Source organism: Dasypus novemcinctus, chromosome X, assembly GCF_030445035.2.
Source record: "Dasypus novemcinctus isolate mDasNov1 chromosome X, mDasNov1.1.hap2, whole genome shotgun sequence".
NCBI lineage: Eukaryota > Metazoa > Chordata > Mammalia > Cingulata > Dasypodidae > Dasypus > Dasypus novemcinctus.
Window position 1 is genome coordinate 19,405,466 of NC_080704.1, and position 26,202 is coordinate 19,431,667.

The window sequence follows — 26,202 nt, forward strand, 5'->3', positions numbered from 1 at the left end:
CACCCCCTTGTGGCTTTTTTTTTTGCATGCTCTCTGCTCTCTGTGTCCATTTGCTGCGGGCTCTTCTGTGTTCTTGCTTGTCTCCCTTCTTTTTGTTGCATCACCTTTGCTGAGTCGCCGCTCCATGGCATCTGCGGGCCGGACGGTGCTCCCCAGCGTGTGGGCGGGCAAGCCTGCCTTTACAAGGAGGCCCCAGGACGTGAACTGAGGGCCTCTATATGGTAGACAGGAGCCCAACTGATTGAGTCACAGCCGCTTCCCTGGAGTTATTTTTTAAAAGATGTTTTCTTCTCCTTGTCTCTTTTTCTGCTCACTTTTATTTTTGGTAACTGCTTTATTGAGACAGAATTCACACACAATACAAGTAATCTATTTAAAGTGTACAATTCAATGATTTTTGGTATATTCACTAAATTGTGTGCCCATCTTTCACCAAAATTAATTTTACAGTATTTTTGTTATTCCCCAAAGAAACACCATACCCATTAGCAGCTGCTCCCCGTTTCCTCCATCCCCCTCTGCCCTTAGCCCTAGGCAGCCACTCTGTCCTCTGTTCCTCTTGATTTGCCTATTCTGAACATTTCATACAATATTTTGTGACTGGCTTTTTTCATTTAGCCTAATGCTTTCAGGGTCCATCCATGTTGTAGTGTGTATCAGTACTTCATTTTTTTTTTTATGGCTGAATAATATTCCTTTGTATAGGTAGACCACATTTTGTTATCCATTCATCTGTTGATGGACATTTAGGCTGATCCTGCTTTTTAGCTATTATGAATAATGCTGCTATGAGCATTCATGCCCAAGTTTCGTGTGGACATATGTTTTCATTTCTCTTGGGCATGTACTTTGGAGTGGAATTGCTGGGTCATATGGTAACTGTGTTTAACATTTTGAGGAACTGCCAGTCTTTCCCGCAGTAGCTGCACCATTTTACATTCATACTAGCAGCATATGAAAGTTTCAGTTTCTCCAGATTCTCACAATCTTTGTCATTGTCTATCTTTTTGATTATAGTCATTCTAGTGGGTAGGAAATGGTAACTCATTATGGTTTTAATTTGCATTCTCCTGATGACTAATAATTTTGAGTGTCTTTTCATGTACTTATTGGCCATTTATATATCTTCTTTGGAGAAATGTCTGTTCAGATCCTTTGTGCATTGTTTAATTTAGTTATTTATCTTTTATAAAATAATTGAGTTGTAAGAGATCTTTATATTCTAGATACAAGTCCCTTATCAGATAAATGATATGCAAAATGTTTTTCCCATCCTGTGGGTTGTCTTTTCACATTATGGTGTCCTTTGAAGCAAAAAAGTATTTATTTTGATTAAGGTCCAGTTCATCTATTTTTTCTTTGGTTCTTGTGCTTTTGGTGTCATATTTAAGAAACCATTGCTGAATTCAAGGTTGTGAAGATTTACTCCTGTGTTTCTTGTAAAGTTTTATAGTTCTTGCTCTTATATTTAAGCTTTTGATCCATTAATTTTTACATATAGTGTGAGGTCAGGATTCAATTTCATTCATGTGTGTGTATGTATGTATTATTTTTTTGTGTGTGTGTATGTATCCAGTTGTCCTAGTACCATTTGTTGAAAAGAGTATTCTTTCCCCATTGATTGTTTTGGAACCCTTGTCTAACCAATTGACCATGAATGTAAGGGTTTATTTCTGGACTGTCAATTCTGTTCAGTTTTTTTTTTAAGATTTATTTCTCTTCTCTTTCACCCCGTTGTCTGCTCTGTGTCCATTTGCTGTGTGTTCTTCTGTATCTGCTTGCATTGTCAGGCGGCACTGGGAAACTGCATCTCTTTTTGTTGCGTCATCTTGCTGCGTCAGCTCTCTATGTGTGTGGGGTGCCCCTGCATGGCATGGCACTGCTTGCGCATGGTAGCACTGCACGTGGGCCAGCTCATCACACGGATCAGGAGGCCCTGGGTATCAAACCCTGGACCCTCCATATGGTGCGGGCGCTCTATCAGTTGAGCCATGTCCGCTTCCCAATTCTGTTCAGTTTTACCTGTATTTCTATCCTTTTGCCAGACCACACTGTCTTGATTTATATCATTAAGGCACTTGTTCCCCCCCCCCACACACTTAAAATTAGGACGTTTCACAATTAATGGTACCTTACAATCACACTGATGCTTGTAGACTGGGTTTTAGTGATTGGGAAGACGATCCTGGAGACTGGAGTGGAGCACTATTAATTCCTAGGAACCAAATGGTTGGGAGGTAGGGATGGTAAGAGAGCTGGTAAATTGGGTGGTTCTGCCATTGTTGAACAGCAGTCCTGAAGCGGGCTAAAAAATAGGCATACTTTGCACAATTTCAAAGCCCAGTGCTAATGGTTCCAGTTATGTTTTACGGATTCTTTTTTTTTTTTTTTAAAGATTTATTTATTTATTTAATTTCCCCCCCTCCCCTGGTTGTCTGTTCTTGGTGTCTATTTGCTGCGTCTTGTTTCTTTGTCGCTTCTGTTGTCAGCGGCACGGGAAGTGTGGGTGGCGCCATTCCTGGGCAGGCTGCTCTTTCTTTTCACGCTGGGCGGCTTTCCTCACGGGCGCACTCCTTGCGCGTGGGGCTCCCCCACGCGGGGGACACCCTTGCGTGGCACGGCACTCCTTGCGCGCATCAGCACTGCGCCTGGCCAGCTCCACACGGGTCAAGGAGGCCCGGGGTTTGAACTGCGGACCTCCCATATGGTAGACGGACGCCCTAACCACTGGGCCAAAGTCCGTTTCCCATGTTTTATGGATTCTTTTAAGAAATGCTCTATCACTCAATGCTGTTGATGGCACAGAGGACACACTGTGGAAAAATACAGACATTGACCACTCTGAGTCAAAAAGATTGACAAAAGTCTGATTCTGAATGTGAAGGACTTTTAGGAAAACCTTAAACAGTTAATTTTGCTTAGCTTCCTTTTTATGTATATGAGTGATAAATGAAAAATCTGTCTAAGTCTAAACAAAAGAACCCCTTTAATGAGTCTGATATAAATACTGAGTGGTAAAGTGTTGTTTCTCTCTCACTTGGCAATGTTTTCTTCATGCTGCCTCACAGGAGTGGTGTTTTGGGTTTGAAAGGCTGTTCTCCTCCTGCTTACAGTTCTCTCCATCTCAGAGGGAGCTGGGACCTTTTCTGGAATTTCGTATGAACTGACTTTCTTCTTGGTTCCCATGTCCTGTAGTCACTACATGTCCATCTGTTTTCTAGCTACCATAATTTTGTTGACCTATCTTGTCTGCTATTGTCTTCTTTTCCTTTGTGCTCATGGATTAAGTCTTTTAAAACTTAAAAATCCCTGTATCACTGTTTCTAATGGAGTTTTGAATGGGAATGGAGATTAACTTGTATGTTCAGTCCAATAGGAATATTCTGTTCAATTATTCAAGAATGAGTTTACAGAAAATGAACTTACAGAAAATTTACAAAAATAGTAGAGAATTCCCTTTCATTCCTCACCCTGCTTCCCCTGATGTTAACAACTTGCTTACCCATAATACAGTGATCAAGAACAGGAGGTTGATAATGGTACAATATTAATAAGTAAGCCACAGATCTTGTTTGAATATCAACATTTTTTCCACTGTTGTTCTTTTCCTGTTCAAGGATACTATCCAGGCTCCCACATTACCTTTAGTTGTTGTTTCTCCTTAGTCTCTTCCAGTCGGTAGCAGTTTCTTAATCTTGTCTTCCTGCCACTTTTGTTGAAGAGTACTGATCGGTTATTTTATAGACTGTAGAATATCAGGCAAACCTCAATTTGGATGATTTTCTGGCATTGCAAGATGTTCCAGGGTCATCATATACTTTACCTGTGCCAGCCTTGGAATCAACCACTTCTCCAAGGAGCTGTGGGTCCTTTCACTGGAAAATGGTGTTTAGGAAGCTAGACCTGGGTTTAGGTTCACTTACCGCCACTAGGGTTTCATTGCTTGTAGGCCCTCTCAATGGACAGAGCTAGGAAATGGATGTATATATTAACCCATGCATATACTTACACATCTGTATTTCTACATCTGTCTGTGTATATACTAGAAATCATGAGTGCATGCCGATGTCTTCATTTCCAGTCCAACACTACAGGATTCATTTTAGCTGTCCCCCTTTCCTTATTAGTAATTTCTTTCTCCAATATTGATTAACCTGGCTCACATTTTCAGCAATGTATTGACATCTTTTTTCAGTCCTTGTCTACATATAAAGTGGTTTCAGAATTGCTAACCCATATCCCTGTGAGAGACACTTTTACTAACTAGATCATGGTATTTATGGACAGTTCTTTTTATATTATCTGGGGTAAAGTCACTTGATTTTTGTTCCTGTGTCAGGACTATGATAAAAATATTATTTACCTCTGGGGGTGGGTATTTTGGAAGGCATAAGGGCCACAAGAGGTGAAAAATCACTTTTCTAGGTTGGCAGGTCAGAGTTTAAATTGCCTCTTACAGTTTTCATCTTGTCTGCTAATTTAATATAGTCACTCAGATCATCCAGGATTTTGAAGATGGTTCAATGGATGTAAATTGGAATAAATTCTAGCTATGTTAGAGGCCCATGGTTCATAAAGGCACTTTCCTACTAAAATCTTTGTGTATCTCTCTTTCCTGATCTGTAAAGTGAACATGACAAAGCTAACTTCTTTCTAGGGTGCTTTGGGACAAAACCATAAAACACTGCAGAATAGAAAGGGCTCCTTATTTTCAGTAACATTCCTTAGTGTTCTTCAAGGGCTCACCCACTCCCATTTTTCTAACTATGTTAGGTATATTTATTGGAACTAACTTGAGTAGCACCATAGGATATATATAGCATGGCCATATGTCCCTGTTTGCCTGGAGCTGAAGCAACAGGTAAAGGTTTACGAAAAAACAACCTCTGTGATGGTTAATTTCATATATCAACTTGGTTAGGTTGTCTTCACTTGTTTGGTTAAGACGCACTGGCCTGATTATAACTGTGAGAATGCCTTTAGCAGTGAGAGGAGTCTCCTTGTCCAGTCAGTAGGAGGCCTTAAAGGGAGAACTGAGGATTTCAGCAGCCAGACAGGAGAATTTCTATCTCTACTTCAGCCAGCCAGCTTCTCCTGGGAGAATTCAGTGTCACCTTCATCAAATTTCCAACTTGCAGCCTGCCCTACAGATTTCGGACTTGCCAGTCCCCATCATTGTGTGAGCCACTTCCTGTAATCTCTTAATCTTTACATCTATATTTATCTCTGTCTCCTGTTGGTTCTGTTTCTCTGGAGAACCCTAACACAAAACCTAACAAATAAAATTGCCCAGATGACCCACCTAGTCCTTTGCTCTGCGGTATTTGGTATTTCTTTCATTTCTTTGACAAATTTGACAGGGCTTTGAGACTGTTAGCAGATGCCTTGGTTTAGGTGGGCTGTGAACAGAAGAGAAGCTCCAGGGCTAACCTGTGAGATTAGCTTATTGATCGATTGCCTAACCTTTTATCAGCTGGAGTCCTGCCAGTCTACATGATTTCACTGGAGTTCATGCAGATGGGGAAGATTCCTGGAGGGAGGATTCTTGGAGGCAAGAGGTCATTTACCTGTAGATTCAGATACTTTAGGCTTTTTGCTCTTGAGATACCTTAACTTGAATGAGGCAGCCCCTTACCATCTGGCCCTCTAAGGCCTTAAAGATTCCTTTCGGGACTCCCATTGAGGTGGTCCAGTTCTTGCTGAAACTAACTTCTGCCTGAGGATTAAGGCTAGTGACTCTAAGGTCTTGAGTCATCTGGAAAGACCTTTGTTCACTTCTTCCTCTTGTCATAAGAATGCTTGGACCACTTCACTTTTATTTCTTTCATGCAAAAGGTGATGACAGTCTGTTTTGGTTATTTATTGCTGCCCAAAACCCATCTCAGAACTTAGTGGCCTTTTCACAATTTTGTAAGTCAGCCATTTGGGAAGGTCTCAGTCAGGCAGTTCATCTCTGCTCAAGATCGCATTGTTTGAGCAGCTGGGACTGGAAGTTCTACTTCTAAGATGGTTTCTTCACTCAAGTGAATGGCTTCCCAATGTGCTTGGACTCTCTCTCCATGGGTATCTCTTCCTCCAGGGCCTCTCCACATGGCTTAGATTTTTCACATCATGATGGTCTGTGGGGAGTTGTGTTTTCTTACAGGTGATAAAATGAAAACCTTTATTTTAAAGTCAATGGAGGGAAGTAGATGTGGTTCAAGTAGTTGGGCGCCTGCCTACCACAAGGGAGGTTCTGGGTTCAATTCCTGGTGCCTCCTAAAGAAGACAATACAATCTTCTGATGATGCAATGAAGAGACACAAGGAGGAAACACAATGAGAGACACACACAACAAAGCAGGGGAGCAGAGGTGGCTCAAGCCATTGGGTTCCTCCCTCCCACATGGGATGTCCCAGGTTCTGTTCCCAGTGCTTTCTAAAAAGAAGGCGAGCACACAGTGAATGGACACAGAAAGCAGATAGCATGAACAATGAAGCAGGGAGGGGGGAATAAGTAAAGAAAATAAATCTTAAAAAAATAAGGTCAATTGAATATTAGTAAAAGTACTTGGTATTGGGATTGTGATACTTATCATTTTATATATATATATATTTTTTCTTATTTCTCCCCCCTCCCTCCCTTCCATTTTCTGCTCTCTGTCCATTCACTGTGTGTTCTTCTGTGTCTGTTGTATTCTCATTAGGTGGCTCCAGGAATCCATCCTGGGACCTTCCAGAGTGGGAGAGAGATAATCATTCTCTTGTTCCACCTCAGCTCCCTAGTTTGCTGCATCTCATGTTGTCTTGTCATCTTGCTGCATCAGCTCTCTGTATGGGCAGCACCACTCCTGGGCAGGCTGCTTTCCTGCGCCGGGGCTGCACTCCTTGCACGGGGGCCACTCCTTGTACAGGGGGCATATCTGTGTAGGGCGACGCTCCTTGCACATGGCAGCACCCACGTGGGCCAGCTTGCCCCATGGGCCAGGAGACCCTGGGTATTGAACCCCAGACCTCCTATATGGTGGGTGGAAGCCTTATCCATTGAGTCATATCCGCTTCCCTATCATTATATTTTGTCATGATTACATCCCAGTCATGCTAGAAAACTGAAGGAGAGAAGCAACATTTCATTTCCTTTGCTATTTGTGTGTATGATGATGGGTTGTCCAAATAGCAGGAGGTTCTGCTTTTGGCTTGTTTTTGATTCCTGAGAGCCATCTTTTAGAAATGATTTCCCTAATGCTCTCCCGGCCATCTGGCGTGAGCACAGGAAGACCTTTTACTCAAAAAAAGTTAGCTGATAATAACAAGTTGGAATATCTTGATAATAAATATATTTGTACAGCTTTTCTGATCCCAAGGTTATTGAAACTCTGTCAGCCTTGGCTGGTTTCCATGTTTTCTCTGTGCTCTTGTGTTTGTTTGTTTTTTTTTCCTTCCTCCCTGGGCCACTCCTGCTGACTTCAGAAGGATGCTTTTAGCAGTTCAAGGCAGGGCATTGCTGGGATGCAGAATAGGCTTGGATTCAGTTACAGCAGTCCTTATAAGTTCTTGATAGAGGAGGAGAATGGTATTCTTAACCTCCATTTTATCGAGGTAAGGAAGAAGTATGAAAAGATAAAATGACTTTTCTTAAAGTAGCATCTGATTCTCCACCCTCTTCACTGTAGTGCCTATTGATAACACAAAACAGTTGAGCTTTGGGCCAGAGAAAAATAGTAGAGCCATGTCTTTTTGTGATCCTGTATTTATTTGTATCACTGCATCCTTAAAATAGAAAAAGTAATGCTAACTAGAAATTGTGGGGCATTTAATAACATGTGAAGCAAAATTATGAGGCATGGTGAGAACCCAGGTGGCTCCCAGCTTCTAACACCTTATCTTCTATGGCAAAAGTTAATAATAAGTGGTACATTTTAAATCTAATAACAAAAAGGAAATTCGTGATAAACATTGCCTAACTTTTGAATGCTGTGAATATTACAGACACAATGCTAAATTTACCAACATTGGAAACACATCCTGGGTCAGGGTTTTGCGTGCCCATAAGCAGTTTTATTTCGAATGCTCAGATTACAGGTTTCCCCATAGTGTATTACCTAACACTGTAAGTCTCTTTATAGGGTGTCAAACCTTTGGGAGGATCTACACGAATTCTCTTGAATCCTTCATGGAATAAGATGATCCAATGAAAACCGAATGTTTTCAATTAGGACGTTTCCATGGATACCATTAAGAGTGCCAAAATTCATAGCCACAGGAGATTGTTACTTGCTTCAATATTGATTAAGAAGTCTACAGAGCAATCTTAAGAGTGCAGGAGGCGGCGGACTTGGCCCAGTGGTTAGGGCATCCGCCTACCACATGGGAGGTCCGCGGTTCAAACCCCGGGCCTCCTTGACCCGTGTGGAGCTGGCCCATGCACAGTGCTGATGCGTGCAAGGAGTGCCCTGCCACGCAGGGGTGTCCCCACGTAGGGGAGCCCCACGTGCAAGGAGTGCGCCCCGTAAGGAGAGCTTCCCAGCGCGAAAGAAAGTGCAGCCGGCCCAGGAATGGCACTGCACACAGGGAGAGCTGATACAGCAAGATGACGCAACAAAAAAGAAACACAGATTCCCGGTGCTGCTGATAAGGATAGAAGCGGTCACAGAAGAGCACACAGCGAATGGACACAGAGAGCAGACAACTGGGGGGAGGGGGAGTGGAGGGGAGAGGAATAAATAAATAAATAAATCTTAAAAAAAAAAGTGCAGGAGGTAGGAGGAGGATGAATTCTGGGGACAGTATAAAATTTGCTTTTTCTCTTATGCTTAAGGGCTAGTCAAGATAAAATTCTAGGCAGTCAGTCAAATCTAACCACAGGATTTATGTCGAAAGAATGTCCAGGATAAAAGGGAACTTGGGTTACTTCTTTAAGCCCAGGTGGCAATGCTATTTATTTATTTATTTTCTTAAGTGCTGCTTACAAGGCATTGGCAACAGAAAAAAAAGTTGCAACCCTTTGTATCTATGTTATTTATGAGGAAGATACCCTAGCATCTGGCAGACATTTAAAAATTTGCATTCCCCCCTGGGAAAGATTCACATCTTAGGTTATTAATTGACATGCATCTTCTTTGCTTGGGTTCTCATCCTTCCCAGGGGTTTGAATAGAATTCAAGAGGACCCTGATCTTGGGTAGAGGAAAAATTACATCTTTATTTTGACTAACGATGGATATTTATTATTTCCATTGATTAACAAATGGAGGCAACAATCCACAGTAATGTTAACCCTATCTATGACTTCATCATCAGTAAATCAGAGGTTTTTCATACTCATCACAGCCATTGCAGGTATCTCAAAATACCATTCAGTGAATCACTACTTCAAAATCTGGATAGTTACTAGAGTCACCACTAGTTCTTGTTATTTAATGCCACATAAAAGAGCATATATGTTACTATATCACAGATTTGTTTTTTTAACAGTATTTTAATAACTGCTCAATATAATTGGCTTCCCTTCTAATCCTATCTTTTGTTTTTTTCATTTAAAAACTTCCTTCTTCAAAAAGATCCATGACTTTTTTAGATCTTTCACCAAATTGCCAGGGACCCATGGCACAAAAATGTAAGGACCCCAGTCTGAATGGATTGAATTATAAGAGTTATCATAGGGAAGCAGATGTGGCTCGAGCGATTGAGCCCCTGCCTACCACATGGGAGGTCCTGCATTTGGTTTCCAGGGCCTCCTGGTATGATGGGCAGGTGCGGCAAGTTGATGCAACAAAGAGACACAAAGAAGAAAGATAATGAGAGATACAACAAACCAGGGAGCTGAGGTGGCTCAAACAATTGAGCGCCTCTCTTCCACATGGGAGGTCCCAGGTTCAATTCCCAGTTCCTTGAGAAGACAAGCAGACACAGAGAGCAGACAGCACAAACAACAAGGGGGGGCAATAAATTTTAAAAACTCTTTTAAAATAAAGATTAATTTTTTAAATCTTAATTTTCTCACCACATTTTAAGAAAGCAGTTTCCTGTATGAGCACCTTTCACTGAAAATCTTTTTAAAAAATTGAAGGTTAAGAGGGGATTCTTTTCTGTTGACTCCTTTGAGCCCTGTAACGTACTTTGCAGTGACCATTGACTTTCATTTGAGAATTAGTTCTCAGGTCATAAGTTATTTCTCTCTCTCTCTCATTTCCAAATAATATTTTATTGCCTAGATATACTATATTTTGTTTATGCATTCATTAACTGATCGACATTTGAGTTGTTTACACTTTTTGGCTATTATGAATAGTGCTGCTGTGAACATTTCATGTACAAGATTTTGTTTTTTCTTTAGGAGGTACTGGGAATTGAACCTGGGACCTCGTACATGGGAAGCAGGTGCTCAACCACCTGAGCTGCATCTGTTCCCCTCATGTACAAGTTTTTGAGTGGACATATGTTTTCAATTCCTTTAACTATATACCCAGGAGAGAATCAAATACATTTTACAAATGAAATTAAATGTTACAAAATCCGTGAAGCACTTTTAGAAACTGTTCACTTCCACAGAGTACAGTTTGCACACCAGTGTTAAAGTAGAGAGAGTATTGATATTTTCATTTTTTGTCTTTGCATGTGTTGGGTAGATAGGTGTAGAATCCTTATTTTGTAGGCTGTGGTGAGAGTTTTGTCAAGTTCCCTGTGAGCATCTTTTTTTGTACATAAAATGGTAGTACCTCTGATGTTTTGATAGACTGCATTATTGCTTACAAATATTCACTGTCCCTTTCCTGGTAACAACTGTGGCCATGGACTTCCTTTGGCCAATGACTTGTGGGTAGTGATATGTGTCTTCTTCCAGGCAAACCTTTAAGAGCTAGCGTGTGTTTTGCTGTATCTCTTTTCCCCTCAGGCACAATACCCAAGAGATGTTCCAGATAGAGGCAGGTCCATCAGCCTGGGTACCAGAATGAAAAGGCTGTTGGGCAGAGCTCCAATAGACTTTACAGCAAGAGCAAGGAAAAAATGTTTTATGCCATTGAGACAGGACTGTTTGATTCTCTAGCACAATTGTTCTAAAGTTGGAGCATTTGGCAGTGTCTGGAGACACTTTTTGTTGTTGTTGTCATGACTAGGGAGGTACTGCTGGCCCAAGATGTCATTTGTACCATAGTTGAGAAACCTTGCTTTAGCATAATGTAGTTAATCCTGATTAATGTGGGTGTGCTGAGAAAATTAAGTGGACTAAGTTGTATAAAACACAGCACACGGTGGCTTTTTTTTTTTTTTTTTGTAACTATGTTGGCAGAGCCTGGCAGTAGCTCTGATGTCTTCCCTCATATCCATGGGGCAAGGGGTCTTTTTCATCTTCTCTAGGGTTCAGTAGTTCAGTTGACTTATAGTTCTGTTAATAAACCAAGGCTCATTTTTAGCAGAATCATTTGCCCCTTGGAAAAGGAAGGAACTAGCATTAAATACTTACTTGGTGCCAGGTCCTTTATATATATTTTAATTTACAGATACCCTATGAAATTGATGCTCTTACATCCATTTTGTTTTAGATGAAGAAATTGAAGGTAAGTAATTTACAGTTTGTGACTGGCCTAGAATTTTGAACCAGATCTGTCTGCCTCCTTGTTCTTTCCACATTGCTATACTACCTCTTCAGCATCTGTTTTAACATAAAGAAATGAAGGCAATGTCTGATTTATAACAATTATGGGTTGTATTAGTTGCCTATTGCTGTGTAACAAATTACTTTAAAACAACCACATTTATTATCTCACACAGTTTGTGAAGTCAAGAATCCAGGAGAGGGAAATGGACTTGGCCCAGTGGTTAGGGCATCTGTCTACCACATGGGAGGTCCCCGGTTCAAACCTCGGGCCTCCTTGACCCGTGTGGAGCTGGCTCATGTGCAGTACTGATGCGCCCAAGGAGTGCCCTGCCACGCAGGGGTGTCCCCACGTGGGGGAACCCCACGTGCAAGGAGTGTGCCCTGTAAGGAGAGCCGCCCAGCGCGAAAGAAAGTGCGGCCTGCCCAGGAATGGCGCCGCTCACACGGAGAGCTGACACAACAAGATGACGCAACAAAAAGAGACACAGATTCCCATGCTGCTGACAACAACAGAAGCGGACAAAGAAACAAGACACAGCAAATAGACACAGAGAACAGACAACTGGGGTTGGGGGGAGGGGAGAGAAATAAATAAATAAATAAATAAATAAATCTTAAAAAAAAAAAAAGAATCCAGGAGAAGCTAAGCTGGGTGGTTCTGGCTCAGGGTCTCTCATAAGTTAAGTTGTCATCCAGGACTGCAGTCATCTGAAGGTCTGATGGTTCACTCTTGTTGCTGTTGGCAGGAGGCTTGGGTTCCTCATCACGTGAACTTCTTCGGGCTGCCTGAGTGTCCTCATCAATTCTGCCATATTCTGTTGGTCACACTGACAACCCAGATACAGTGTGGGAGAGGACGATACAAGGGAATCTTGAAAACTAGGAAGTGGTGATCATTGGGCACTCCCTTGAACACTGACTACCACATATGTAGAACTCTTATTTCCCATAGCTGTAGGATGATAAATTGCACATCCTTTTCATAATCTAAAATTCCAAACCCCTCTTTCACACTGTAAAATACCACAATCATTCACAACATCAGTTTGTTTTTATAAACATTTAGTGACTAGGTAGAATCAAATACGTAGTATAAAAGGTATGTTGCAAATACTCCATTTGGGGGGATTTGTTTTTTAATGGGCTGGATTAGCAGAGACTTCTTTGCATCCCGATAAGTTAGACTGATGGTGCTTTCTTTTTTTTTTTTCCTGGAAAATCTCTCTGTACCAAACATTGACTTCCTCATTGCTCTAAAGCCCTTCCAACGTCCTTGTATTTATATTGCTGATTTGGTATGCTTGAATGCCAGCCAAAGTATTAAGATAAACGGTAGATGCACAGAGTGTGTGGTTTCCATGGAGAGTTCTTGCAGGAGCTCTTCCTTTCCTCCTTCAGCTCTTCCTGGGAAGCATCCCTTCCCAGTTAATGTGTGGTGCCCATCAATTTGAGTGGCTCTTGGCAGGGGGATTTGTTTAATCAAATTCAGCACAGGTTTTTCTACATACCTTTAAGGTTGAGTTAAGTTTTCCTGAAACTTGAGGATGCTAATTGGTCCTCTCTGTGAAACAATTTAACTAAACTTTTGTTCTTTACCCTTGTTTTTGAGCTTTGGGGAAGAAAAGTAAGACCTTGACTGGGTACAGAGGTATATGGATTTACTGTATGTAATCATGGAGCCATGAAATCAAAAGTATTTCCACCTCAGGAATCAGCCCATCACTTTAAACCACTGTTGATCACATTGGCTTAGAGCTTTTTGCTTCCTTCAAGCATTTTTATTTCAAAATTGTGTTCAGTTGGATGTGACCAATTCTACATGGAGGCTGCCTCATTCACGTTCATTCTTGACTCCTACTGTTCCAATGTCCTGCTTCATTTACAAAGTGATAGCTTTTTTTTTTTTTACTTTATCTGTTGACTTGACATACTGTGCATCTTATTTCCTTTATTACACATTGGGAAGGTTGAAACAAAGTCAGGATTTGAAGAAAATTTGCAAAAGTGAAGAACATTGTGAAAGAGGCAGCGTTTTTTTTTAAAAGATTTATTTATTTCTCCCCCCCCCCCCCCCCCCCCGCCCCATTCCCCACCAATGTCTGCTCTCTGTGTCCATTCATTGTGTGTTCTTTGTCTGCTTGTGTTCTCATTAGGTGGCTCTGGGAACCAATCCTGGGACCTTCTGGAGTGGAAGAGAGGCGATTGCCCTCTTGCGCTACCTCAACTCCCAGTTCTGCTATGTTTTCTTATTTTCTCTCCTTTGTGTCTCTTGTCATCTTGCTGCACCAGCTTTCCACATCGGCTAGCACTCCTGTGCGGGATGGCTTTCCTGTGCTGGGCGGCATTCCCACGCAGAGCGGCACTCCTGCATGGGGTGGCATTCCCACATGCGCCGGCACTCTGTGTGGGCCAGCTCGCTGCATGGGCCAGCTTGCCCTCACCAAGGCCCTGGGCATCAAACCCTGGACCTCCTATATGGTAGACAGGAGCCCAGTTGGTTCAGCCACATCCATTTCCCAAAAGAGGCAGCTTTAATTTTAATTTTCACTGTAGCCAGGGTAAGTGGTCACCTTGATGAGCAAACAGACCTACCTTATTTCACACTGCTTAGTTTAGGTGTGCAGAGCCATCAAGGTCAAGTTGGTTGCCAGTGCTAGTTTTGGTTTTAAGTGTAGCTCTGTGTAGGGGATTTTATAGTTAATAGAGGGCATAATAAAAAACGAGATATAGTCTCAAAATTGTCAGTGTGGGTAATGACCTGGGGATGGAGATGTTGCTTAATATTGGAATGTCAGGAAGCTGGAGGTTTTTGTAATTTTAAGGTATCCATTATTAGTCTTAAGATGGATCATTGTAAATTCATGACTAATGGCTATTTTCTCATCCTGAGGTTTTATGGGTAATCTTTTTGAAACAGTGCCAGAATTAGAAAAAAATTAATTATGAAAATCCATTTGAAAGTTTTTTTTTCATCCTGTGCTACAGAAGTTTTAGTACAACTTCTATATTGCTTTTTATTTTTTTTAACCTTTGGGAAGGGTAAAACATTCTTTTTTAAAGATTTATTCTCCCTCCCCCCACCCCCCTGTTGTCTGCTTTATGTGTTTCTTCACTGTGTGTTCTTTCTGTGTCTGCTTGTATTCTCATTAGGCAGCTCCGGGAACTGATCCTGGGACCTTCCAGAGTGGGAGAGAGGTGATCATTCTCTTGCACCACCTCAGCTCCCTGTTCTGCTACGTCGTCTTCTTCCTTTTCTTTTTAAAGATTTATTTTTTATTTATTTCTCTCCCCTTCCCCCCCAGTTGTCTGCTCTCTGTGTCCATTTGCTGTGTGTTCTTCTGTGACCACTTCTATCCTTATCAGTAGAACCAGGAATCTGTGTTTATTTTCCTTGCGTTATCTTGTTGTGTCAGCTCTCCGTGTGTGCGGCGCCATTCCTGGGCAGGCTGCACTTTCTTTCATGCTGGGTGGCTCTCCTTATGGGGCACACTCTTTGTGCATGGGGCTCCCCTACGTGGGGGCACCCCTGCGTTTCACAGCACTCCTTGTGCGCGTCAGCACTGCACATGAGCCAGCGCCACACGGGTCAAGGAGGCCCAGGGTTTGAACTGCGGACCTCCCATGTGGTAGACGGACGCCCTATCCATTGGGCCAAGTCCGCTTCCCCTTCTGCGTCTTCTTATTCTCTCTCCCCTGTGTCTCTTGTTGCATCATCCTGCTGTGCCAGCTCTCTGCGTTGGCTGGCACTCCTGCCTGGGGCGACACTGTGCGTGGGCCAGCTCGGCGCACGGGTCAGCTTGCCTTCACCAGGAGATCCTAGGCATCAAACCCTGGACCTCCCATATGTTAGATGGCAGCCCAACTGCTTGAGCCACATCTGTTTCTGGGCCTAGCATTCTTAAGAAATGACTTTCATTTTGGACTTTGTAATATGTGTCAACTATGTCAGTGTGTTTTCATTTGTGCATCATGTTATATTGGGACTTAGATAGAATGCAGATCTTTTATTGGCTTAAATCTGAGTCTAATTTTCTGCATGGCTTTGGTAGAAAATCAGTGTCCTTTGCTCTGTCAAGATTTTTCAGGCCAGTGCTCTTTGGAATTTCCTAGTTCTCTTAGATTAAACTAGATTTTGTTTCCATGCGTTTTAGTCAGCCGAAGGGGTGCTGATACAAAATACCGGAAATTGTTGGCTTTAATAAAGGGTATTTATTTAGGGTAGAAGCTTACAGTTACCAGGCCATAAAGCATAAGTTACTTTCCTCACCAAAGTCTGTTGCCACGTGTTGGAGCAAGATGGGTGACAATGTTCAGGCTCCCTCTTCCTCTTAATGTTCTATGGTTCCAGCTTCTTCCAATGTCAGCTGTAGGCTGGGATAAGTCTTGCTTTTCTCCTGGGGCTTGTTCCTCTGTGGGCTCAGCTGCTCTGCTCTCTCCACAAGGTCTGCTGTAGACTATCAGGCTCTCTCTCTCTCCTGGGGCCTCTGCTATGTCTATGGAGCTGTCTCTATTTCTCTGTGTTCTTCTCTCGCATGTTTACTCCCGGGGTGCCAGCTGAAAACTCCCAACTTTCTCTTCTGCCTTGTCGTTTTCTCTGTGAGTCCCCACCCACCTAGGGGGAAGGGACTCAGTGTCCTACTGACGTGGCCCAATCAAAGCCTTAATAATTATTTAATAAAATAAAAGTGAAACCTCTGAATCCAACCCAATCTAATATGCCAAGAGGAAAAGACCAGTTTACAAATATAATCCAGTATCTAATACCAAACTGCCACAACATGCGATATACTGGTACCAGTAGGACACAGGGATCTAGAAAGTGAGAAAATAGGCTGACATGATATCTGTGAGTCCTATTTTAGTTAACTTGTTGACAGCTGCAGCTTTGAGGAGCCAAGGAGTTTCTGTGCTTTCAAAGCCCTCATTTGGGGAGCAGTTGTAAGTGGCACCTGTAGGTGAGGCAGTGTGATTTGACTTTATGAGTTCTACTTGGTGACCTGCTCACTAGGAGAGAGCAGAAAGAACTACTCATGCCCCACTCAGTATGTTTCACTAGTATAGGCTGCTGGGGCTGGAGGTAGGGCAACCAACTAAGACTTTCTTGGTTTTAGCACTGAAAGTCCCACGTTCCAAGAACCCCTTTAGTCCTGGGCAAGGCCAGACATTTGGGCACCCAAAAGGCAAAAAGCAAATGGATGGTTTGGAACTGTTAGGTACCCTTATAGATATTTTAAGGAGGAATTTATTATAGACATATAGTACCCTACTGCCCCGGTGATGTTAGTGGGTGAGTAATTCTACTTTGATGTGATTGAAAAAACAATGAAATGAGAAATGGAGGTTTTTCTCCCTTTTAAACCCAAGAAGATGTATTTAGGGATGTTTCAATAAAAAAATATTACCATTGATGTTCTCTCTATCTTTCTCCAGGTCAATGCAAGGGCCTTTACCTCCATTTATATGTCCTCCCAACTTATATTATTTTTGTCTTATTTTAGTGCTACAAATATTAAAGACATCATTTTATGCAGGCATTTTTTATTTAGATCAGAAGTCAGCAAATCTTTTCTGTAAAGGGCCAGATGGTAAATATTTCAGCCTCTGCATGCCATATGGTCTCTGTCACAATTCCTCAGTCTCACTGTAGTAGTACCAAAGCAGACATAGGCAATATGTAAATGAATGATCTTGCCTGTGTTTCAATGAAATTTTATTTACAAAAACAGAGATTTATTTTTTATTTATTTCTCTCCCCTTCTCCCCCATTGTCTGCTCTCTATGTCCATTTGCTGTGTGTTCTTCTGTGTCCGCTTGCATTCTTGTTATGCGGTACCAGGAAACTGTGTCGCTTTTTTTGGTGTGTCATCTTGCTGCCGTCAGCTCTCCATATATGTGGCACCACTTCTGGGCGTGCTGTGTTTTTTTCCCACAGGATGGCTCTCCTTGTAGGGTGGACTCCTTGCACATGGGGCACCCTTATGCAGGGGACACCCCTGCATGGCACAGCACACCTTGTGTGCAGCAGCACTGCACATGGGTCAGCTCACCACACAGGTCAGGAGGCCCTGGGTACCAAACTCTGGACCTCCTGTATGGTAGGCAGATGCTCTGTCAGTTGAGCCACAACTGCTTCCCCTGATTTAGATTTATATACATACTTCCCCTTCATTCCATGCTACATCTTTGAGGTTCTGTCTGGCATCATTTTCAAGGGAAGGATGTCCACCTTCACTATTTTCCAACATTGTGCAGGAAGTTCTAGGCAGTGCAGTAAGGCAAGAAAAGGAAATTAAAGGCATACAGATAAGAAAGGGAGAAAGAAAACGGTCCCGATTTGTAGATGACATGATTTGTCTATGTCAGAGGTTCTTAAGGGGTCTGTGAGCTGAAAGTGCTGGGGAGTTAACATCCTCCAGGGAGCAGCCCTTCACCAAAGACTGATGGGAGTCGGTGAATAAATACTCTGACTCCCACATCCCTTGAGTGAGATCACTGTAAAGTGCATGCCCTACACTGTCCTCTGCAGTTCCCCTGTAGGTTTAAGCTCCAGTTGCCCACAATGATAACTCGTCTGATGATGCACATTATTGGCTGCTTTTCCCTTCTTCCCTCCCCTTTCTCAATTCCCCACTCCACTACTGGTGTTTTCTTTCTTTCTTTTTTTTTTTTACAATCCACAAATCTTTTATTATTATTATTATTTTTATTATTTTTTTTAACATCACTTATGCCATGAATTCATAGGGAATAGGTTCCAGTAGCTCAGGCTCTTTTCCATTAGTTCTCACAAAGTGTGCTTCCCTGGGTGGAGCAGGCTGGCGTTTCAGTTGGACCCAGGTACCTTTCTCTTTAGCTTCCTTCTTTTTTTGATCATTTTCCTTCACACGTTTTAGGAAGCTATCTCGGCTCTTAGAGTGCTTAATATGCTCAATGCGTACATTAATTCTCTTGGCAAGAATCTTGCCCTTAACCTGTTTGTTTACCACTATACCAACAGCATGCTGGGTAACATTGTAGACTCTTCCCGTTTTGCCATGGTAACATTTGTGGGGCATTCCTTTTTGAACAGTGCCCATTCCCTTTATGTCTACGATATCACCTTTCTTGTAGATTCGCATATATGTGGCCAAAGGAACAACTCCATGTTTTCTAAAAGGCCTAGAAAACATATAGCGGGTCCCTCTCCTCTTTCCCTTTGTGTTTGTCATTTTGGCGAATTACTGCAAGATGGCGGTTCCGGCCGAAAGGCTACTGGTGTTTTCTTAGACCACCTTCTCAAGAAATGACTTGCACCTGAATCCTTTCCTCAGCCTCAGATTCTGGGGGAACCCAAACCAAGATGGGAGAATATGTGTAAAAAAATGGCCTAAGGCAGGGCTTCTTAACCAGGATCCGTGAGCTTGAATTGAAATTCAAAAACATTATTCTTGTGGGGATGTGTTGGTGCGGGTATGCTATATTTATTAAATAACACACAGGCGGCGGACTTGGCCCAGTGGTTAGGGCATCCATCTACCACATGGGAGGTCCGCGGTTCAAACCCCAGGCCTCCTTGACCCGTGTGGAGCTGGCCCATGCGTAGTGCTGATGCGTGCAAGGAGTGCTGTGCCATGCAGGGGTGTCTCCCGCGTAGGGGAGCCCCACGTGTAAGGAGTGCACCCTGTAAGGAGAGCCGCCCAGCATGAAAGAAAGTGCAGCCTGTCCAGGAATAGTGCCCCACACACGGTGAGCTGACACAGCAAGATGATGCAACAAAAAGAAACACAGATTCCCAGTCCACTGACGACAACAGAAGCGGACAAAGAAGAACACACAGCAAATAGACACAGAGAACAGACAGCTGGGGTGGGGGGGAGGGGAGAGAAAGAAAGAAAGAAATCTTTAAAATAAATAAATAACACACAGTATAGTGTGGGCTTAGTAAGGGGTCTGTGGTTTTCATCTGACTGGCAGAAAAGGTTAAGAACCCCTGGTCTATGTAGACCATCTCAAAGAATCTACAAAACAACTCCTCGAACTAATAAGTGAGTTTAGCAAGTTTGCAGTATCCAAGATAAACATATAAAAATAAATTGTATTTCTCTATACTAGCGAGAACATGTGGACGCTGAAATTAAAAATATAGTACTGGGAAGTGGACATGGCTCAACTGATAGAGTATCCGCCTACCATATAGGGGGTCCAGGGTTCAATCCCCAGGACCTCCTGACCCGTGTGGTGAACTGGCCCATGCACAGTGCTGCTGCCACACGCAAGGAGTGCCATGCCACGCAGGAGTGTCCCCACGTAGGGGTCCCCTACACGCAAGGAGTGTGCCCCGCAGGGAGAGCCGCCCCATGTGAAAAAAGTGCAGCCCACCAGGAGTGGCGCTACACACATGGAGAAGCTCACACAGCAAGATGACACAACAAAAAAGAGATGCAGTTTCCCAGTGCTGTAGGATAATGCAAGTGGACACAGAAGAACATACAGAGAATGGACACAGCAGACACCAGAGGGGAAGGGGAGAGGAATAAATACAATAAATTTTAAAAATATATAGTATCATTTATAACCATTCAAAAAAGGCATAAATCTAATAAAACATGTTCGGAACTTATATGCCAAAAACTACACAATACTGATGAAAGACATCAAAGAAGATATAAACAAGAAGAGAGGTAAACTATGTTCATGGATTTTGGAAGACTCACCATAGTAAAGATGTCATTTCTCCTCAAATTGATATATTTAGTTTAATGTAATTCCTATCAAAATCCCAGGAAGATATTTTGAAGCTGTAGATATGATGATTTGAAATTTTATATGGAAAGGCAAAATAATTTTGACAAAGAAGTCTAAAGTGGATCAGACTTATATAACTTCAGTAATCAAGAATGTGTGGTATTGGCAGAGAGGTAGATGTTAGACATAGATCAGTGGAATGGTACAGAGAATCTAGAAGTAGACCCACACAATTATGTCCAGTTGATTTTTTTTGAATGAGTAATTTTTTATTTGCATAAAAAAATCTCAATATTTTTAAAAATAGTGGTAACACATGTTTATCATACAATATGCCTTTTTAATGATTTTAAATGTACATTTCAGTAAATACATTCACAGTGTTGTGTACCAGCAACACCATTCAGTACCACATCTTTTCATCACCCCAAACAGAAATTCTGTACCTATTAAGAAATAACTCTGGGAAGTGGAAATGGCTCAAGTGATAAGGCCTCCGCCTACCATATGGAAGGACCCAGGTTCAATCCCTGGGGCCTCCTGGTGAAAAGAAGAGAAAGCATGCCTGCATGGCGAGCCTGTGCCTGTGTGGAGTGCTGAGTGTCCACATGGCAAGCTGAGTGCCTACATGGGTGTCCACATGGCGAGCTGAGTGTCCACATGGTGAACCGAATGCCCACACAAGTGCCTGTGTGGCAAGCCAAGTGCTCACATGAGTGCCTGTGTGGTGAGCCAGTGCCTGCATGGTGAGCCAGTGTCCACTTGGCAAGCCACGTGCCTGTGCAGCAAAGCTAAGTGCCTGCACAAGTGAGTCAGTGCCCATGCAAGTGAGTCATGCAGCAAGATGATGACACAACAAAAGTGAGAGGAAGGGGAGAGTCAAGGTGAAGTGCAGCAGAAACCAGGAACTGAGGTTGCGCAAGTGATGGGGAACCTCTCTCCACATCAGAGGTACCCAGGATCAAATCCTGATGAATCCTAGAGGAGAAAGATGATAAGACAAAAAGAGAAATAGATACAGAAAATCACACAGTGAATGGACACAGATGGCAAAAACAGCAGCGTGGGGGAGGGGGAGGGGAGGGGAGGGGGAAAAAAAAGAAATATCTCCCCATTCTCTTGTACCCCTGGCCCCTGGTAACCTCTAATCTACTTTCTCTCTCTATGAACATGCTTTCTCTAGATAAATCGTGTGTGGAATCATACAACATTTGTCATTTTGTGTCTGACATGTCACTCAGCATAATATTTTCAGGGTTCATCTATGTTGTACCATGTGTTAGAATTTCATTCCTTTTTGCATCTGAATAATATTCCATTGTGTGTATATGCTACAGTTTGTTTTTCCATTCCTCTGTTGGTGGACATTTGGGCTTTCTCCACCTTTTGGTTATGAACATTGATGAGCAAGTATCTGTTTGAGTCCCTGCTTTCAGTTCTTTTGGGTAGATACCCAGGATTGGAATTGTTGGGCCATATGTAATTCTATACTTAGCTTTTTGAGGATCTACCAAACTGTTTTCCACAGGGGCTGCACAATTTTACTTTCCCACCAACAGTGTATGAGGGTTCCAGTTTCTCCACATGGGTGAGAATGATATCTCATTGTGTTTTTGATTTGCATTTCCTAAATGACTAATGATGTTGAGCATCTTTTCATGTGTTTATTGGCCATTTGTATATCTTTGGAGAAATGTCTGTTCAAAATCCTTTGCATATTTTTAAATTATATTGCTTCTGTTTTTGTTGTTGAGTTGAAGGAGAGTTCTTTATATATTTTCAATATTAAACCCTTATCAGATATTAGAGTTGTATCTATTTTCTCCCATTCTGTAGGTTGTCTTTTTGCTTTCTTGATAATATCCTTTGCACCAAAGTTTTAAATTTTCATGAAGTCTAATTAATGTATTTTTTCTTTTGTTGCTCATGCTTTTGGTGTCATATCTAAGATTCCGTTGCCAAATCCAAGGCCATGAAGATTTTCCTCTAGGTTTTCTTGTAAGAGTTTTATGGTTTTAGCTCTTATATGTCAGTGGTTGGTCATTTTTTAATTTTTGTGTATGGTGTGAGATAGGGTGTCTGTCTTCATTTCTTTGGCATGTGGACATCCAGTTTTCCTAGCATTATTTGTTGAAGAGACTATTCTTTCCTCATTACTGTCCTTGACACTCTTTTCGAGAATCAATTGGCCATAGATGTATGGATTTATTTCTGGACTCTATTCCATTGCTCTGAAATCCTATGCCAGTACACACAGTTTGGTTTGTTGTAGCTTTGTAATAAGTTTTTAATTTGGGAAGTGTGAAATCACCAACTTTTTCTTCTTTTTCAGGATTGTTTTGGCTCTTTGGAGCCCCTTGCATGCCCAGTTGATTTTTGACCAAATTGCAAAAGCAATTAAATGGAGGAAAGATAGCCTTTTTAATAAGTGGTGTTAGCGTCATTAAACATCCATAGGCAAAAAAAATGAATCTTGAACCAGATCTCACACCTTATACAAAAATTAACTCATAATGGATTATCGACTTAAATGTAAAATGTAAAACTATAAAAATTGAGGAAAAAAAATAGGAGACAATCTTTGGGATCTATGTCTAGGCAAAGAGTTCTTAGACTTATCATCAAAGGCATGATCCATAAAAGGAAAACTGGATAAATTAGATTACATCAAAATTAAAAAGATTTTACTCTGAGAAAGACCCTAAGAGGAAGAAAAGAGAAGCTACAGAGTGGGAGAAAATATTACAAACCACTAGTCTAGACTACCTAACATACTGTCAAAACTCAACAGTAAAAATCCAAAAAACCCAATTAGAAAATAAGCAAAAGACATGAAGAAACAGTTCACTGAAGAGGCCATACAGATGGCAGATAAGCACATGAAAAGATGTTCTACCTCATTAGTCATTAGGGGAATGCAAATCAAAACCACAATGAGAGATCATTACATACTTATCAGAATGGCTAAAGTAAAACAAACAAACAAAAAACCCGTGACAGCACAAAATGCTAGTGAGGATGCATAGAAATTGCATCACTCGTACCTTGCTTTGTGGGGATGTAAAATGGCATATCTTCTCTGGAAACGTTTGACACTTTCTTAAAAAAAAAAAAAAAAAAAAACTGAACATGCAACTACCATATGACCCAGCAATGACACTGCTGGGCTTTTATCCCAGAGAAATGAACTTATATTCATGAATGTTTATAGCAGCTTTATTCATAATAGCTTATAACTGGAAACAGCGCAGATGTCCTTCAGTGGCACATACATGCCATGGAATACTACTCAGCAATAAAAAGGAATGGGCTAGTGAAACACACGACAACATGGGTGAATCTCCAGAGAATTATGCTGGCTGACAAAAGCCAGTCCCAAAAGATCATATACTGTATGGTTCCATTTATATAACATTCTTAAAATGATAAAATTATCGAAAGGGAGAACACATTAGCTCTCCATTTTGCCAGGAGTTGAGGGGAGGAGGGGGAGTAAAGTGCGTGGCTATAAAAAGACCACAGGAGGGATTCTTGTAATGGCAGTGCGCTGTATCTTAACCCCATCAGTGACCATTTTGCAAGACGTTACCATTGGGGGAAATGAGTAAAGGGTATATAGGATTTCTGTGTCATTTCTTACAATTTCATGTGAATCTACATTTACCTCAAAAGAAAAAGGATAAGTAAAGAACAGGCATTTAAGAAAAAGAAAGAAAAAAATGAATCTAAAAGGATCAGAGTCAGAAGAATCACAAGTACTAAACATGCAGTACTTTTGTAGTTGGTGGTGGTCTAAGATCCTGGCACAGTTTTGTTTGGAAATGGAGCCATGTCTGTCCATGCGAGTCCCTATATGTCCTTATGTGTCTTTTTCCTCAAGTGCTTCTTATTTCAAATGCTAGTCACCAGATGCCCTTTGAGTGCCCTGTTCTCCTGGTTTTCTGTTTGACATAAAACTTATTTCTTCATTTAAGTTGTGAGTCCATTTCCAAGCACCATTAACTTTTTCTTTTTAAAAAAATTATTTTATTTATTTCTCCTCACCCCCTCATTTGCTGTGTCTGTCTGTTGTGTGCTGGTCTTTTTTTTTTTTTTTTTAAAGGCACAGGGAACCAAACCTGGGACCTCCCATGTGAGAGGGAGGCACCTAATTGCTTGAGCCACCTCTGCTCCTTGCTTTGTTGTGTCTCTCATTGTTTTCCTGTGTGTGTCTCTTGTTTTTGTTTTTAAATATTTATTTATTTCTCTTCCCCCACCCCGGTTGTCTGTTCTCTGTGTCTATTTTGCTGCATTTTCTTTGTCCACTTCTGTTGTTGTGAGCAGCACGGGAATCTGCGTTTCTTTTGTTTGTGTCATCTTGTTGTGTCAGCTCTCCGTGTGTGCGGCACCATTCCTGGGCAGGCTGCACTTTCTTTTGTGCTGGGCGGCTCTCCTTATGGGGTGCACTCCTTGCATGTGGGGCTCCCCTACGCGGGGACACCCCTGCATTTCACGGCACTCCTTGTGCACATCAGCACTGCACGTGGACCAGCTCCACACGGGTCAAGGAGGCCTGGGGTTTGAACCACAGACCTCCCATGTGGTAGATGGACACCCTAACCACTGGGTCAAGTCCGCCACCCTCCTTTAACTTTTGTGGTCTTGTTTTGTGCAGTAGATTCTCACCTAGGGGCCAGAGCATTTGGATGCTAGACTTGTTTTGCCTGAGTGATTTTTCTCTGCCTGTGAGATAGAGATGGCTTGTTGTCCCCTGATAATTCAGACCCCTCTTCTCTTTTGTAGTAGAAACTCCATTTTGGAGTTGGGCACATGGCTGCTGGGAGTAAAGGTTGCACTACCCAGAATTCATTGCAGTCAGGTGTTGCTGTGTAACCAAGTTCTGACCACCTATTTCTATTAAGCCGCAAAAGAAAATGGAGCTACCAATTTGCTTTAACAAACACTTAGTGAATAGGTAAAATCTAATACTTTGTAGAAAAGCTTAAAAAACTTCTTTTTGGGAGTTATTATTTTTCTAATGGATTGGACATGCAGAGGCTGCTTAATCTGAATCCTGAGACATTTGGATTGAAAATGCCTTCTTCTTCCTGGAAAATCTCAGTGTACCATAGACATTCTTCATTGTTCCAAAGCTCTTCTAACTTCCTTATGTTTTTATTGCTGATTTGATGGGCTTGAATCCCAGGCAGAATATATGGAAAATGGTAGATGCAAGGATTAGGTGGTTTCCATGGAGACTTTTTTGCCAGACGTCCTTCTCTGCTTGGTTCAGCAGTTGCTGGGGAAACATCTAGTTTCTTTCGATTTGTGGGATCTGTCAGTTTGAGTGCCTTTTAGAAGGAGATTTGGGTAACTCCTTTAAGATCCTAATAGATTCAGAGCAAACCTCTTTCTGGATACCTTTAAGGTTAAATTGGGCTCTTCTGTAACTTGGAGGTGTCAAACTAGTCCTCTTCCTGAAGTGATCAAAGTATCCCTTTGTTCATAGGCAGAAAATATTGTTTTTGAGTGTTGGGGGAGGAAAGCTGAGGTTCAAGGAAAGAAATTCACAAAGCCAGAGAGCTGGTGTCTGATGGCACCTGACTAGTTCATACTCTTTAGCCTGTCTTACATTATGAGAGATCAAGGAGGCCTCACCTGTTCAAAACTGTTAACAGACTGTGGAGTTAGTTGGCTCAGCACTGTGTGTTTCCTGTTGCTAGCTAGCTATTGTATCAGGACTGGAATAGGTGGTGGTGATTCATTGAAATGGTGGTCAGAGCACAGACTCTAGGTTTAAGACCAATTCCAATAAATGGGAATTTCCTAGGGCAATTTCTGTTGTGTCAGCTCCCCATTGTGCTGCTTATCAAAGTCAGGAAAGATAGATTGCAAAATGGTGACAATACTTTGCAACACCTCC

General features: G+C 41.9%; 2 protein-coding genes across 14 annotated transcripts in view; one reads left to right on the plus strand and one right to left on the minus strand.

Moving 5' to 3' along the window:
- REPS2 (RALBP1 associated Eps domain containing 2) overlaps window positions 1-26,202 on the plus strand; it is a 323,649-nt gene that overhangs the window by 15,330 nt on the left and 282,117 nt on the right. The gene's annotated exons all lie outside the window — the stretch shown is intronic.
- On the minus strand, window positions 18,277-18,825 carry LOC131277201 (large ribosomal subunit protein eL21). Its single transcript, XM_058291441.2, has one exon. The coding sequence runs from the start codon at window positions 18,782-18,784 to the stop codon at window positions 18,302-18,304; it is 483 nt and encodes a 160-aa protein (XP_058147424.1). The 5' UTR covers window positions 18,785-18,825; the 3' UTR covers window positions 18,277-18,301.